This window comes from Chrysoperla carnea, chromosome X, assembly GCF_905475395.1.
Source record: "Chrysoperla carnea chromosome X, inChrCarn1.1, whole genome shotgun sequence".
Taxonomy (NCBI): Eukaryota; Metazoa; Arthropoda; class Insecta; order Neuroptera; family Chrysopidae; genus Chrysoperla; species Chrysoperla carnea.
In genome coordinates, this window is record NC_058342.1 from 31,996,342 (window position 1) to 32,014,224 (window position 17,883).

The 17,883-nt window shown below is 33.3% G+C and overlaps 2 protein-coding genes across 2 annotated transcripts; one reads left to right on the top strand and one right to left on the bottom strand.

Moving 5' to 3' along the window:
- On the top strand, positions 1–6,489 carry LOC123302727 (protein pigeon). The gene is made up of 7 exons (XM_044885792.1): positions 1–227; positions 854–1,297; positions 1,732–2,358; positions 2,689–3,225; positions 3,726–4,341; positions 4,826–5,250; positions 5,589–6,489. The coding sequence occupies exons 1-7, from the start codon at positions 164–166 to the stop codon at positions 5,729–5,731; spliced, it is 2,856 nt and encodes a 951-aa protein (XP_044741727.1). The 5' UTR covers positions 1–163; the 3' UTR covers positions 5,732–6,489.
- Positions 6,490–11,190: 4,701 nt separating this feature from the next.
- Positions 11,191–16,595, bottom strand: LOC123302742 (myotubularin-related protein 14). The gene is made up of 4 exons (XM_044885816.1): positions 16,426–16,595; positions 14,083–14,874; positions 13,544–13,875; positions 11,191–13,300 (listed from the first exon to the last, which is right to left on the bottom strand). Exons 1-4 carry the CDS (start codon positions 16,510–16,512, stop codon positions 12,610–12,612), a joined length of 1,902 nt encoding a protein of 633 aa, XP_044741751.1. The 5' UTR covers positions 16,513–16,595; the 3' UTR covers positions 11,191–12,609.
- Between the last annotated feature and the right edge of the window lie 1,288 nt (positions 16,596–17,883).

Here is a 17,883-nt window from a genome sequence, read left to right on the forward strand (position 1 = left end):
TATTTGCTTGGAAAAATCAATTTTGTATATATGAAGGAAAAACAGCTGTTATTTGTGTTTAATGTTTGCGTGTGTATAATGAAAAGAAAACATCAAGCGTTTCCAGTTGCATGAAAAGTGTACAGATCTTAGAGACAGTACATCAGTGCAGGTGTTTCAAGTAATGGTGTATGTGAATAATTTACCATCTATTTTATGGGAACTATTATTTGAAAATAATCAAAAAGGTAAAACGGTATTACGTAGTTTTTTTGAGAACAATTGCTTATTAAAATTTATTTTTCATTATTTATTTTATTCAATTTTCATGAAAATACCAACACTAATATCTGTATGGATGTATCGATCTCATTATTTGTAAGATAGCCCGTTTATATATCTAATACGCATGCGTTGCACTGTATTTCATTATTGTTTTTCCACGTGCGGTTGTATATACGGATGTCTATCGTCATTGTTGCAATGGTATACAGAGTGTTTCAAAAAATTGATGCAAATATTTTCATTCTAGTAGACTAAACTAAAATTTTTGAGATTTTTGACTTTTTATTCATAATAAAATATCCCTTGAGCACTTATTATCGATTTTAATTGAATTGTTATCGACCCAGAAAAAAAAATTGTGTCCACCACACACAAACGTACAGTTTCGTGTAGAAAATCGGCAAATAACTTCTTAGTTATTTTAGCTCGATTCAACGACTTTACGATAAGGGGAAGGGGTATCTTTTTCTTCATTTTTTTTGTTAACAAGTGTCTTATACTGGAAATGATCCTGCGGACATCAAAATTTTCTTTAGTTAAGACGTCAGTACAAAATCTTTGATAATTTTACATTAAAAAAATTATTTAGGTGAGGCACGAAAATGGCGTGTATTAGGCCAAGAACAAGATGGAAGTATGTTATTTACATGGATCCATATATGCGCAGAAAATCCAGTACCTGCAAGTCGAATTGGCATTTATTCACATCAAAATAATACATTAAAGACTGTCTACTGTTTTGACAACATTGTGAATACAATCCAAGCTTCAGTCAACGCGGATCAGACACTATTAGCTTTTGTTACCAAAGATGTTGAAATCAATGAAAATGTGGAAAATGATCCAGAAAATACGAAAATTGATATGTATAAAGCATATATTGTGGAAATTAATACGAAAGAAAAACGGCAAATACATTATTTAAATATTGCACGGAGTAAACAAATTATGGTACAATTTTTGTATCGGAAGCAAAGGAAAATTGCTGATCGGAATTCACGAGAAAAACTTGTGTTTTTCATTCATCAAGAAGGTATGTTGTTCGAGTTTACATTAAACATATGGTACAATTTTGTCCCACTTTTATTAGGCCAATAACCGAGTACTTTTTTCTGCAATTTTCTACTAGGAGTGTATCAATGAGGTTAGCTCATAGAGACAATACCATAGAGCTGCAAAGTCAGAGAGACCGATAAAGGTACCCGCGTATAGTTGTAGAGAGACAAGTAGGTGCGTACAGCTATCTTCGTCTCTCATATACGCCTACAATTTCTGTCTCTTTCTATCTCTCTCACTGCGGTCAAGAATTCAATTATTGCGTTTCCTATGTCTATACAGCTCTATGGTATTATTTCTATGAATGTACTAGAGTATTTATTATTTGTTTATTAGTTTACATTATTTATAAATTATTATATTTGTTATTACCGAAGAAGTATAACTTATGAGGGTATATTTTTTTTATAGTTGTTTTATTGTATAATTTCGAATTAACACGAAATTTGGAAGAAGATTCTGATTGGATACTCGATAAAGATATAATTAGTTCAGAATGTTTGGCAAGAGCATTCATTTGGGCACAATGGGATCCAATTCATCAATCACTATTTTACATCCATTTTCGTAAACCAGTGAAAAGTTTGGTTGAAGGTGAGGAGAGTGATAAAAATGCGGAAGATATAAGATCATCACCCACGTTATCTGGCTTACAATTTCATGATGATTTACCACACGAGACTGTGCTCAATATTCCCCTAAATCTTCCACAATTACCGCATGCGGGTGTTAAACCTTGTGGTATATATGCGGATGACGTGATACCCTTACGAATCCATGATTGTTCACTGGATTTGTATATTGCATCCGATCCACGAGGTATTGTTTGCATATGCCATCATTATTTGTATGAACCGTTGGAATCCATAACTGTTGGCCAAAAAGAACCAACCTTTTCTGGTAATAATCAAATTGGAACTGTACATTTAGCATATTCGATAACATTGTTACACCATGGCTGCGTTTTGCATTGTGTGGTGCCCAGAATTAAATGGACTGATGCAAAAGCAATTCGACCCACATTCTCCTTATATGGAGGTAAGTTTCCAATTCTGATTAAAATTACAGTGAAACTTGATTAAGTGGGACCTAGATAAGTGAGAAACCTTCATAACTGGAGCTCATGCTGATGTCCCAACACTTTGGCACGGAATTACCTCTGTTAGTGGGACGAAGCAAACCTCTCTATCGAGGATTCGTAAATGAGACAGATATGTATTTATCTCTGAATATCTGGGACACTGGGTAAGTGAAATATCTCTATAAGTGAGACAGATTTGCAGGTCCTTTGGTGTCTCGCTTAACCAGTAACAAGAACCCAAATCTGTAACACGAACATAAATAACCAAATTGACCTCTTATTTTTAGATCATCATATGATTGTATTTGTGCCAGGATTATTTACACATTTACTGGATATCGGGACAAGTCACGAACCAATGTGTCACATAGTTACATCCCCATGTATTGTGCCTTGTATTGGGGGTGGGGGTGGAGGTACTGGACTTGATACCCAATATCATATTGTACCATTGATCAACTATGGTAAAAATGTGGGCATCAACTTAATTAATTTAGATTTGGTTGAATTAAATGTAACTACATCGCAATTAATTGAAACCTTTAAAAGTGACAGTTCAGCGGATAATAAAATCGCTATATTACATTATTTGCTGGTACATCAAAGTGAGTTTGATTCAGTTGGCGAATTAATAACAATCTTAGCGGATAAACCAATACCTCTAACAATGACGAAAGTATTAAAGGAATTTTTAATTGCGGGTGCTTATGCAACATCATTACGAAATTTACCACAAGATGCGTTACAATTAGTTCATTTATTACCAATTTCCACAATGACATCATCGAAAGATGTCGAAGTGAAAATTAATAAAAATATTCAGGGTAAGTTTCATTCATGTTCAATAATTTAAAATTTTTTCTAAATTCAAAAATATCCTATTTATTCCCAAATAATTTCTGGACACTTTTCATTGGGAAATGAGATTATTAAGAACTCATAAATTAGTACTTTCATTTTTCTTAAAATTTTTCTTCACATTTACTGTGAAAAAGCTGTCTAAGTGATTGAAGGCATGTTTTCAAGTCAGCCTGATGCGCAGTACAAAGTACGCAACGACCGGATTGGGCTAGATCTCGCCCAGATAGGCGCCTTTTTTCCTGCTGGGGTAGGGTTATTGGTTAAAAATTTTTAAAATACGAAAGATGTTTTAGCAGAACCGAAAAAAGTGAATGATCGAGCGTAGGAGTCTAACAATATCTCGAATCAAAAGCCCATAGGAGTTCTAAGCGCGCTAGAATGCCTATATAGAATTACATCGTTAACAATTAAGTCCATTATGTCCAAAAATGTATCGCTTAGAAATTTTCTATTACGATTACAGTGAAATTAACACATGAAGTATTATGGAACACAGCAATGATGCTTTTATCGCCACAACAGCGAATCGTACCATATCGAGGTGATATGTGGACCCGATTATGGGAACAATTATCAAATATTAGCAAAGGACGTCAACGATTTAAGACCAGTCAAGTGTCAGATAAATTAATAATATCGTTGGTATGTTATCAACCAGAAGCGTTATCACGATGCAGTACACCGTTATCGCCTGGAGGTGCGTCGCTTGTTGGCTCGACATCGTTCGGAGAGATTGCATCATCTTTGGGTCAGTCACGTAAATATGCGGACTCTTTGCCATTCTATGAGATTGAAACATGTACGGCGAGTAAACAGGAGCATGTGATTTCCGTAAATTTACGAGAATTATCGATGCATTTGCTGAAACAAACCGCGGGCACTACTGCCACTGGTTCCACAACCATTTCGTTTGGAATGAAAGGTATGTGGCAAACTCAACAGACACCGATGCATGTTCATGCTGTTGCTACCAGATATGTGGCTGCTCAATTGGAAATGTCGAAATTATTGTGCCATTTATTATGTCGAAGTGTCGGTATTCAATCTAGAAATGATTCTGAAAAAGGTTTTCTGTTAATGTAAGTATTTTAACACGCTTTTCTTAGCTTTACTGCGCGTATTATTCATAGAGACAATACCATAGAGCTGTGTAGACATATGAAATACAACAAGTTAATTTTTAACCGCAATAAGACAGCTAGAAATAAGCAGAAATTGTAAGCGTATAAGAAAGAAATATGAGAGAGATGAAGACAGTTATCGTGCCTTCTTTATCTATCTCTGTACCGCTATACGCGTCTAATTTATATGCCTCTCTCTACTGCGATCAACCGTTTGGGCGACGAATTTGCAGCTCTATGGTATTATCTCTATAGTATTACTACGTACATTATTTATTACTTTTGTTTCTAAAGGCAGATTCACATATTACTATTTAACAGTCTAAAGACAGATTCACACATTACTATTTAACAATCTAAAGACATATTCACACATTGCTATTTACGAATTTGCACACGTTTTAAGATTCGATGATAAATTATTAATTATTATTTATTTTAGTGATCAGTTGGATGACCAAACGAAATACATCCTTTTCACATTATTGGAACGATATTACTTGTGCGTGGAATCGTTAGCATTTCCCTTACCACAAGGCTTCAATTCATTCTTCGCTTTTTTGGGCTATCGTGTGCTTTCATTTTCAATGTTCATGCAATATGTGAAACGTAATGTTTTCGAATTACAAGTGGATGTCATGAAAATTATTATGGCTGATATTAGTGACACCAAAGAAGGAATGGCCAGAAAATTAAAATTGTTAAGTTTATTGCCACGATCCAGAGCAAAACGATTGTTAAGTCAGTGGAGTCATCCGATCGCTTTGATGATTCGTGCTAGGGAACATGCGTTGAATGTATTATCAGGTGTTGAAGGTCAACAGCCTAGACCGCACTCTTTACAGCGAACAAAAACCAATCAATTAGGTAACTTTTGAGTTTTTTTTAAAGCTCGTGTTTACATTAACAAAGTGACATCCTTCCGGTTTTGGGCCGGAGTCTTTGTTTATCGAGGTCTGTATTCCGTCTCCGTGCAAAGATATAAAGTCCCCGGATCTAAGCGATAAAGGGGTGACGGAAAAACTCCATGTTGAAGTTAGTTACATTTTTTAACACCATGAAGTTAGTCGATAATCCAAATGGAAATTTGAAAGGTGAAGTGAGTCCATTGGAATATTTTAAGGTGTACACCTCGTTACTGTAAACACGACCAATAATTTCAAATAATTTTGATAATCATAGACTTGTATGTTGTATAATTGTAGGGTTGGCAGCATTTCCATCAGCGGATCGTTTATCTCCGTTGGATACATTTTTAGATCTATTAACAGCAAAAGCAAGTTTAACTGATTTAGATTTTGGATTACTAATTGAGGCAACGATTGCTTCAACTGAGGAATTTTTATAAAAAAATTTTTAGTAAATTTTATGTGTGCCAAAAATAAATGAGAGAAATAATGCTCATGGCCAAAAAAATTTAATATACGTAGTGCAATAATTTACTCATCTAAACAGATCAAATTATTTGTTCCTAAAAACTATGGTCATTTATTTGTTGCGAATATTTTAATTTGTTTCTTTTTTTTTTTAAACGCAAATATTTAGTCATGCGCACAAAATTATCACGTATTCTTCACTATAAAGATTGAACCTCTTCAAGACGATAAGAATCGTGCCGCTTTCCCAATAAATTTTCGACGAGCGTGGGAATGATCTCGGAAATTTTTCTGGGTAACTTTAAAAGATTCCTGCGTATGATTGAATATTTGCTCATTAGCTCATATTTGCTTAACAAATAAAAAAATACAAGATAATATTTTTAAAAGTTGGTCCATATTCTCGTCTAGTCCCGTCCAAGTAATGATGAATCAGTAAATCAGTACAACATCACCGTCTGTTTATCTTGTATTTGAATTTGACTCTTATTTTGCTGAAGATTTACATCAGATCCTAGTCGATTAAAAAAAAGTGTGATAGAAAAAGAACCTTTAATTTAATTGGCAACATACTGTGCTGTAAAACCAGGCTCGGATTTACCGAACAGGCAATGTAGGCACGTGTCTCATTTGGGGGGCTTAGAGACTTAATATTGAAAGAATGACAGCCCCGCGGACCCAGTGCAAAATTTCCTTGATGAGAGTAAAATACTGGTGGTGAAATGAAGGGTCAACGATAGAGAAAAAGTTATTATTGATAGATTTTTATTACTGGTGGCGAAAATTTTTGAAACAGCCTTCGGGTGCCAAACTTCTAAATGCGTGGCTGTTGAGAACGACTCAAGACTAAAAAGTATTCTGTAAACTTATGATCGACTAGAAACTGATTTAATATTTCAAGAGCTCCCGCCACATATTCGTCATTTTCCGAACAACAAACAAATGTTAAGAGCTATAACTAAGAAAACTAAGCGAAAAATGATGCATTTTCTTATAGAGGAAATTCACTAATTCATATATTTACGACAAAAAACCAGTCTCCCATCGCTTAAACGAGCTTTGACTGAGCTTTTTCTAGTCGAAAATGATTAGATGTTCGCCAAATATCGAGTATGTGGTACGCAGCCTTAATTTTAAAAACAAATATAAATTCATATCAAAATCCTGATTTTGTACAATTTTGAAAAAAAACAAAAGCTTATAGGTAGAATTTATTTAAATTTTAAGCGTTACAAAGTCAATAAAAGACATAATTTTTGATGTTCTTATTTTACGTGTATTCTGAAATTTAATCCAGAACTTTTTCGTGACGTCATCTTTTCACCAATCATCGGAGTCATGTTCTTTATGTAGCGTTAATTTCGCATAGTGTATCCCACAAGTATGGAAGAGTACATAGATATGTATACATTAAGCAATGTGCTTAAGAAAGAGTTGCTATTATAGGAATGTTTTCTTGTGTTGAAGCTTCGGCAGTAAACACACAGCATAGTAGTGAACCATCGTTGCATGCCGTTTCACTACTACTCTGTGTGTCTACTAAATTTGCACGAAAATATCTATAAGTATTTTTTTGCTTATACGCATTGCTCCTACATATGTATGTACTCTCTTACACCCGTGGGATGCACTATGCGAAAGTGAGAATTAAGCGCTTTAAATATTAAAGAAATTGAAAAATGACGATCACGCAAGGGCTGGATTGATATCAAAACATACATTTTATGCTAGTCGTATTTTATGATTGATTGTTCATTTCTTAAAATTTGATATTCATTGTATAACACAGCTCTGAGTGTGAGCTGGCTATGAGCTCGCACCATCCATTGCATCCAAATGAGCTCGTTAAACATATTTTTTATAAATAATTGTGATATTGTAGACAAATTTATCTAATCGAAATATTTAATAAAATTTAATAAATAATTAAAAAATTTATTTATTTTTTTTTTTTTTTGACACATTAAATACGTCTAGATGGCGCTGGACGCCTAGCGTCAAATTAAGGTTCCACCTAGCTGAAAAAAATTGAGTTATGTCCAGCGTCAGCATCAAATTGTAATTGTAATAATTGAGACCCCAAAACCCCTCCCTTGCGCACGGGCCTGCTTTGGTTGTGTATAATATTTACCTAGTTACCTGATTAATGTATCTTCGTTACTTGATTTGATAGATGTTAAGCTGTCCAAAGCCCAAAAAGCTTAAAAGAGGTAAGTATTCAGTTGATAAGTTGTAAAAGGTAAAAAGGTGAGATCAAAAATAAAAAGAGCATAAAATTTTAAATAAACAACGAATTTATTTGATTAGTCCGCTGTAGTTTGTAGTCTGTACAGACTGTACTTCTCTGTAGATAAATTTAATATTTAATATAATATTTAAAAAGGTACAAATTTTCAATTTCCCTTTACAGATATTGATATATATAATTGTTTTTTTTTTTCTTTTGAAATGGAGTAGAGGATTGTGAAATTTACAACAATTTTCCGAGCATTTATATTTGTTATATTTATTTTGTTATTCAGTCTGATGCTCTTTTATTGTTACACACTGTAGCGGGGTCATCTTAACTACAAATACAAGACTCATTCGCTAAATGGTCTATAATTGTAGGGCACCAATTATTGTAATTATGAGCTTCAGTTCTAAACAATTATTGAATAAGTTACCAGTTCTTAAAATCATCTTTATCTGACTGAAAATAAGTGGCTCTTAAGGTGTTTGTCTCCTACAGTATTGTAAAAAAAAGGTCTTGTCGTTAAATAATGTGTTGCGAAGTGTTAATATTGTGTGCGAAGTATTCTTTATAATTTTGTTAATATACATATCTCTCTTCAACCATTAATACTTTAACTATAGTCATTTCTGTTCAACAATAAAATTGATTAACTTAATCTATACCCGTAGCGAGACAACAACCTTAATTTCCTTCGACGAATGAAAACTTAAGTGATCTAGTCACCAAATTACCATTTAGCAATATTTCTCTTTTGAATATAATTAGTTGATAGTCCAGCCCTGCACAGACTTCAGGGCTGAACGTGTTAAGAGGGCCCAGCACTGTGCGTGTACATACATTTGTAAAGTGTTGTATTTGATTGCACACACACTCTTGTATAAAACATTTATAAAAGATTTAACTGTACAGTTAAACATGTAATGTAATCAGTGGCAGATTTAAGTAATCGCCAAAGGAGCATTTACCTGCTAGATGCCCCAACCTCCTTTAACGGAATTGTCTCTTTTTGATTATAAATTAGTACAATAAAAATATTTAAAAAATCGTGATAATGAGGAAAAAAAAGTTGCATCTTGGAAATTTGGCACAGTTGTTTATTTGGTTGTGACAACTTCGTACCAAAATATCGACTAGTCAAGAGTGAGGGGGCTACAGTGGCGTAGTGAACTTGCGCCCGTGGTACAATACCTTTTAAGCGCACCTCTAAATTTGAGATAAAAAATGTAGTTGGGAAAACAAGACTAGATTTTAAAATGTTTTTGATCATCTAGAATTAGTTCAAAACTTAAACCTCTTTTAGGGAGTTAAAAAATGGGAGTTGCAGATGGCCCTTTGGACGGTCTTTCTTAAATCGGCCACTGAATGTAATCGTGTAGGGTTGTGTTTAATATTATTTATTTATTTATATTTATTTACAATATTTAACATATTAAAATAAATTTTATCCTCAGTTCATGATAACATTTTCCATTTTCATTTTATTATTAATATATATAATTATTTATATATTTATTTATATAATGCGTGTGTACGCATGAGCACAGCACAGCGTATCATCCATACCATACGGTTTTTATTTTTGCAGACTGGGTGTCACGCCTGGGTAGCTGGATAATGGATACCACTATGCCATGTCGTACATATTTATCATATAAACAATTTCACATAAACTCAGAATAGAATATTTTTTTTATAAAAAGCACATAAAAATATTTGGCGCGCGCTTTTTTTTGTGCTTTTTAAAATAACAACAGGTACTTTAATTAAGAAAAAGAGTTTTTATTAGGCCTATCCACAATTGAAATCGTATATCGAAAACCGACAAACGAAATCAATTCTAGAATAAGCTTTAGTCTAAAAAGTTGTCAAATCTGAAAACGCTTTGTTACTCAAGTTAGAGATTTTAATCAAAATTTACGATTTTCTTGTTATTATCTTGTTATTAAGTTAATTTTTTTTTGCACGTGAAAAGCGAGAAAAATACACGACTTTTATTTTTCCCTCGCGGTAATTATTCTGGTAGCATAAGAAAAGGTCCTGACTTTACGTGAATCAGAAAAAAATTGAAGGAGGTAAATATCCCTGTCTTGAAAACGACTTACGCTTCCTCTTATGCTTGTTTCAAAAAATAAAAACTCTAAACGTAATTTTGAGTAACGTAGGTTTTTTTGGCCAACTTTTTATACTAAAAGAAGTGCTCAAAATTCACTCCTTTAGCTAAGTGTCCATGGTTCGACCAAACAAATTGTAATATTTGAAAAATAAACCAGTTAAATTAAATGTCTTCAATATATTTCGAAAAATAAATTGCATTCAAGTTAAACAAAGAAACTTAGCAGGATTTTTTCGGTCAAGGTTATTAAATTTGTTTAGTTTGAACGCTTAGCTGGATTCTTTAAAAAAATTTTAGGTACTTTAATTGGATGTTTGTTCAAGTAGAGACAATTAGATAATTCTCTTAAATATTATGTAAAATTATTCGCTTTGAATTCATAAAAAATTTTGTCTGAGGTCTCAACTTATATAAAAAGGATTCAAAAAAATGATCCTTTCGCATAAAAATAAAAAATTCCCTTAAAACGGTTCCATTGTAGATTTAAGGATGCAGGATATACTCAAAGTTATCTTAACTTTTGCAGTTTCAAAATAATTTCACAAGTCCTTTTTTTTTATTTCATAAATCATTTATGTTTAAATTTTCCATCAGTGCAATTAAAATTTCCCATTCTTAAATTAAAAATTTTTATCACCCCACGCACACTTCAATAAAATTGTTATTACTTAGCACAATAGGGAATATTCATGTCTTTTTTTTTAAATATATTTTTGACATGTCCTTTTGGTGCTCTCTGTTGATGACGTATTAATATGTGACCTGTCAGCTGGTGACAGTTCAATGTACTATTACTACAAGTGTAATACCCACGCATGTAGTAACTATAGTATATATCCATGGTAATACCAAACAAAATATAATAATTAATAACATACAGTATGTCAACAAGTCTGACAAGCCACATACTATGACGTCACGCCCGTTTTAAAATTTGAATTTCTCTCACTGAATTTGTACTTTAATTATTTAATTTTGAGTAATTTAAAAGATATTAATTACTAAAATAATGGTTTAGTTGAAATTTCCAGCCAATAAAGTTACGAAAAAAAAATATTTGAACTGAATTTAAATTTCATGAATATTCTCTATTTTCAAAATCAATAAAAGGTGCGGAAAAAAACCACAAGAAATCGACGTTAACACATGCATATTTTTCTCTGTCACGTTATCTTTAAATATGGCCTTCACTCATTATTTACTGAAATAAGTACGCCCACAAAAATTCAAATTAAAGTAAGGCACTAAAATTATGATTACTCGTTTAAGCCCATTTTAAATCCTTACAAAAATTTACACTTAAATTATTGTGGATCGGGGGGAAGATTGTTTTTCTTTACACTCAAAGATTTAAAGAGAATTATTTCGCTTGTCCATCAAAGTAGAAATTGAGGCAGCTACTATTAACCCTTCAGAACGGTTGCGTGGAGACAAAAAAAAAGAAATTCAGGTGAGTTTTTATTTCGGCTATCTCCGTATTTTACTCAAATCATTTATAAATTTAGTACGTAATTAAACAAAGGAAAACTAATTGAGCCTTGAAAATTCAAAGCAAAAATCGATATAAAGCTTTTTTTAGTTTTTAAAAGTGACAATTCATCGGTTTCGGTTTTAAAAGTGACAGAATACGAGTTCTTTCCGAGAAGGCTCCCAATGGGAGCATTTCTTTTATCTTGCTTGCACTCGAATTATGATTCTTACGAATTTCGATATGTATTCAGAGTTAAATAATGACTAAAAGAATTGAAAATTTCGTATCGTTTTTTTTTTTGTTTGAAGAAAACATTCCATTAATTTTGTTGGTGAATAAAAATTTTTGAATTCCCCAATTCCAAACAGGCACCATTTCTAAAACTTTTTTTTATAATTAAATCTACAAAAAAAAAAAGATCACATGCTTTTTTTTTAAATTGGCAATAGTTATTTGATTGTCGCCATTTCACTGGGTGGGATGGGATCGTCATTCATCACCTGGGACACAAATTGAACACTAGTGACGATCACCGTATTGTTCACGCTGTAGCTACTAGCTGTAACTAACAAGTCGAATCCATTTCCTAAACACATAACACTAGTTTACAATCTATTTGTTGCCAGGAAAATTTTGGTATTGTTCACTACACATGGCATGGCATTTCATTCTAATCAATTTTGACTAGAATGAGATTTCCACGTAGCTAGTATATCGAAAAAGTAGTTTTCTATTTAGGAAACAGATAAGATTTTATCGATTGTCAACTGATTGAATTTTATGATAAAACTGAACACATTATCAACACGGAAATATTAATCAGTCTAAGAAGCGAAAACAATACAATGAGCCACCCAAATCTGCCACTATCTTACGGATTATTAAACAACAATAAAATAACAAAATAAAAAATGCTAAAGTCAAAAAAAACAGCTTTTATTTGAGCTTTTTTTGAGCTTAGCACCATCCAAAATTCAAAAATAGCGACAAAAAACAAAAGAATAAGAACAAAGGTAAGTTAAAATTAAAATTAAAGTAAGCCAACACTGCCAGCTATCGTATTTACAATGGATTTCAAATGTGAATCGCCAGCATTTTTCATTTTGAGGCCAACAGCAATTCCATAATGTGTCCCAAAAACTTTGCGCACTTCATTCAAGCGTGTCTTTCTCGACAACGATACACCAAACACCCCATCTGAATCGTCGGTTAATGTACACGTAGATGACGATTCAGACGAGAGATCCGAGCCTAATATGGCTGTGGAGCCACCATCACGTCCAGACCCACGTATTGAACAAATATCAGTACTTTCTGATCGTAGACTCCCACAACCTGTCACCATTTGCCAACTGCCACCACTTAACGAGGATGTGGAATCAGTCCGTTGACGTTGTCGACGATTAGGAACTGCTATTGGACTTGTTCGACGTTGATGAGAACCGTACGGACTACTCCGTGGCAATGGCGGTGAATATGTTTCGTTTGAATTCGAATTACCGTTAATCAGTTCATCGGAATCTAAACGTAAAACTGGTATCGCTGAATCGGAATCTTTGTTGCTGTTGGACGAACATATTGAGTTTAAGCTGATGTTGGAACCGTTGGTATCTTCTAGAAGGACACCTTCTATTTGAGTATCACTATCACCACGTAGGACACTTATTGAATTGTTGCTACCAGTACTCCCACTACTTGCATTGTGTTTTGATTTCCTAGAACTAATTAAACCAAATTATACTCGAAATCAACTCAAAAATACAAATCTAGTTACAGATCTTAGAAACTCTAAACATGGCAAAGATTTCTATTTGAAAATCAAGAATCTAAATCTATTTTAGAGTAAGTGTTAAATAAAAGAAATGGAACATAAAAATTAAATTTTGGTTTTGGTTAAGGGCGGTGAAGGCAAATTTTCGCATCCCGACGCCTAATATAGTTAAGGGAAGCCTGCTGTGACTTACCTCTGTGATAATATACTATATTCTTCATCAACAATAAATTTTAACATATGAAAACAAAAATGTAATATTTCTTCGCCTTTCTCCAATCGATTACTTAAGTTATGGCCGAACATCATCCAATCGTACGCTAATGTAAAGTAAAGGATTTGTAAAGGTGACAGTTGTGAATGGATGACTCCATCCGCCCACAAGGAGATCCGTAACAATGATATGAACAATGGTGTACGATCCCATCCACTAATACAATGTATTAAAATGCCGGATGTTGTGTCGTTTAATAATCGTATCAATACTCGCATATAGTTTTGAGTGAGTGTCACGAGGTCCCATGACTGAAACAAAACATTGAAATTAAGAACTGAGGATCAAGGTCGTAGAGGAAATAAGGCACACTCCTCGCCAGTAAATTATTATGGGAGCCGATAGAAAATGTTAGTGTCCGGAAATAGGTACTTCTATCCGGAAATGGGCTACTTCTTCAGACTGTTATTTCCTCGATTAAGGAGCTTGTTCCAATTTAAAGTGCCATTCAAACTTACTTTATAAAAAGTCCAATCAACTTTAAGTTGCGAGGCAATTTCAATTGGCACAGCTAAATCGGCATCCACATACGATTGAGACCAATCAAAGAATAAGCCTTTCGGTGTATAATCATTTTCACGATATTGTAAGAAAAATTCACAGCCAGGATACGGTAAAGAAACCAATGAAAAATCTTTGTAGCGACTTTCTTTATCAACTTTCTCCGATGATGTGACATACATGCCAAACTTGACTTTCTTCTTTTCCACCATCAGATCCACGATGGTTGACACGTTCAATATTTTTAAATAGTTGATGTCTGCTTGTCTGACCGTTTCAAACAATCCCATGTCCGATGTTTGTGAGATATCATCCGGTATTTCACGGTTTAACGAATCACAATCGTTCTCATGCTGTTCTTCGGGTACTTCACCAGGTATATCCCCCGACTCAGATTGTCCAAAGAAGTAATCGAAACTGTTACGTGTGTAGACTTCAGGACCGCCGGCTATCGTCGCAGATCGACATATATGTTTACCTTTGTACAAAATAACTGGAATTGGAAAACGGGCACGACATCGAGCCGTCCGCGCTTTTACCATTGATTCACGTAAATTACGTTTTTCGTAAATGTTTTCGTATATCGTGTCCGTGTTTCGACTGTTTCCATTCTGACTTTGTAATTCATTTTCTAAAATGATTATCTGTGGCGGGTAATGAGCACTTAACTCCCCTTGACTGTTCGCAATCAGCAAATAGTGATAATCCAATTTGACTAATTCAATACATTTATCCATTGCTTCATTGCACTGAAAAACAAACAAGCAAAAACAATTTAACAACTATCTAAGTTAATTGTTTAAATATCCTATCATATAAAGCTCTTTATAATTCTAAAATGAAATATTTTTGTATTTTAACTTGATTGAGAATTCGTTGTCAAAATTTCAGCTTGTTATCACTGTGCAGAGATAAAAAGGCCCCGAGGCAACATCAAATTTGGGAGCCTCACCCAAAAATCACTAAAAAATACTATACAGCCCCATTCGAAGCTGACTGACTAACTCATACAAATTGTAAGGAACTTCTAGGCATATGTGAAATATGCGGTTTTCGGCATTCGGCTCGAAATTGGTTGAAATATACGCGAAAAATCGGAAAACTTCAACTTTTTCATCCCGAAATTTTGAAAATCACTCCCAAAATTACGTTTTTGTGTTTTATACATGCTAGAAAGATGGGATTTTCACTAAACGGCTTGAAAAAAAAGTCAAATTAACAGAATACTTTCAAAATTTCAGTCCCTACATCAAAACCCTCCGAAAATAGGAAAAACATCCCTAAAACTACCCCATTTCTTCTTTAAAAGCTAGAAAGATGCGATTTTTTATTTTATTCATATAACGATTTTTTCTGTGGCGTGGAGCCAAGGCCGACGACTTCCACGGGAGCCTAGTGGAGAATCCCCTTGCGAGCAAAGCGAGTTATAATAATATTAGGAAAATTTATGAAGAACGGTTGAACCTATTGTAATGATCTCTGATTTGTTAGATTCGTCATCGTCACGAATAGCAGAATAACTATGACAAAATGCCTCCCTCTTAGTCGGGGGAGGGGGGGGGGCAGTGGACTGAAAGTTCAAGTGAGGGCAGATAAAGTAAAAACTATTGCGCGGTAGTCTTTGTTTTGTTGAAATTTGCCAGCGAACACGACATTCATTGACTGTTAGACGGTACGAGGTTCGGGGGTCAGCTAGTAATTTAATAAATCAAACTTTGATCGCATTTTAAATAAGCTAATATTAAAATACTAATCAGGGTCATCTTAACTACAACACTAAAAGGCGTACAATCCCATGCGCTAATCTATACGAAGGCAACAAATTTTTCGCAAAGAATAACATACAAACTTATAGCTACAATTTTCTCGGTAGTCAGCATCAAAATCTTTTTTTTTTTCATCTCATTTGATGGCTAAAACATAAAAATCATCGTTCAGCACCTCTCTCCTTGAGTCTACGATGATTGAATGTCCTTATATGACTAATGAAACACTTTGTATTCGTGGTCATTTCCGTAGAAAGTGAATGGAATAAAATTAGATTTCATAGAATTGTTTTGAAGCTCCACCCTTGTTGGGTCCTTGATAATGATAAAACAAACTATCTGTTATAATTGAGATAGTTAATCGTGAATTTTGTATTCTCAATTTGATGCAGTAATTTCGTAAGGTTGTATATAAGGTAGTAATTTGAATTTAAACGTATTTAGCACGTATGTTATGGTAATGGTAAATGGGTAAATGTATAAGATGTGTAGGTTAGAATGCCATGTGTTTATATATGAAGTAAATTTACTTACAATTGTCTCACAGTTAATCGCTTTATATGTGGCACCAGCGAAGTATTTTAAAATTTGGTCAATATCACTAGCTGTTATGTTTGTCATTATGTTTGTAAATAAATTTTATCTAATTCAAAAATGTAGAAAATATTTCGACGCATTTGTTGTGTTTTGACATTTACTTTTGAAGTACGATATCATCATATCAAAACATTCAAATTACCTAAATTACCAGGGTTGTCATTCTCACTAAATAAAAGTCACTATTTGTTACCTTCACTTCTCACTTCACTACAAATACTTTTTTATTCCTTTATGTGCTATCAAAAGAAATCAAAACAAATAATTGACTGAGTTAATTGTTGAAACACCCTGTATATGTCAAGGCTTGCATAATTTTTTTTATAAATTAGAAGAGTTTAAAAAACCAACACAATTATGACAGCCTTTCGGTCGCCACTCATTTGGTTTTCGAAAGTGTGTTCTTCCAATCACCATTCAATATAAATTGGGTTGATGACTGCTATCGAATTTGCCACATTACATTACCCATAAAGATTTAAAAGTAGACTTCATACCATAACAAAATTTGAAAATCAATTGTTATTTTCAATAATTTTAGTTTGACATTTACATGTAAATAATTGAAAATTAGTCATAACAGCCCCCTTTAACGTCAAAACTATCCACTGGGAGCGCTGGCGTCGGTTTGATTGTCTCTACTATGACTACTCACCCAACGAATAAACATTCAGAGATTGTTGCCCGTCTCTTTCTTACAAAACAAAGCTTATATGTACTCTTTAAAACTTTGAGGTCACTTTTAAAATATCTTTCTCTTTGTTTAATTAGGAGTTTTAAACGTTCATATTTTATGAACGAACGTAAAGATTTTCAAAAATTAACTTCGTTTTTCTGTCCGTTCAGTGAGTATTCTTTAGGTTAGGTTAGGTTATATTGGCTGTCCACGAAGGACACACTTAGGCTATAGAGAACCTTTGTGATACCATATATGTGTTTTACCACCTTTCCGCTGACAATTTCATTTATCAGCTCCTCAATTTCAGAGGCTGAGTGTTTCTTACAAAAACACTATAAAAACTGTGTGGTTAAGACAACCCTGATTTTTGTTAAGCTCTATAAGAGGGATTATTGAAATCTTATCAAAGAAAATCAAAGTGCAAATAATTGAATAATGTGAAATAGTATAGCAGCAGGGCAACCCTAAAAAAATAATTTATTTAGTTTATGATTGTTGTTTGATTTCGAAAGAATTATCACGATTTTTAGTACGCAAATTACGTCTCTTTATTTATATGAAAATTTATTTTTTTTTTTAAATTCAATTTTTCATATTGCGTTCTAATTTGTTGAATATTGAAAATTGCGATGCGTAGAAGATAGAATCAGAAATATAATTATTTTATCCGATACTGATACGAATAGTTGGTCCATATTAACTGTTTTCATTTAAAA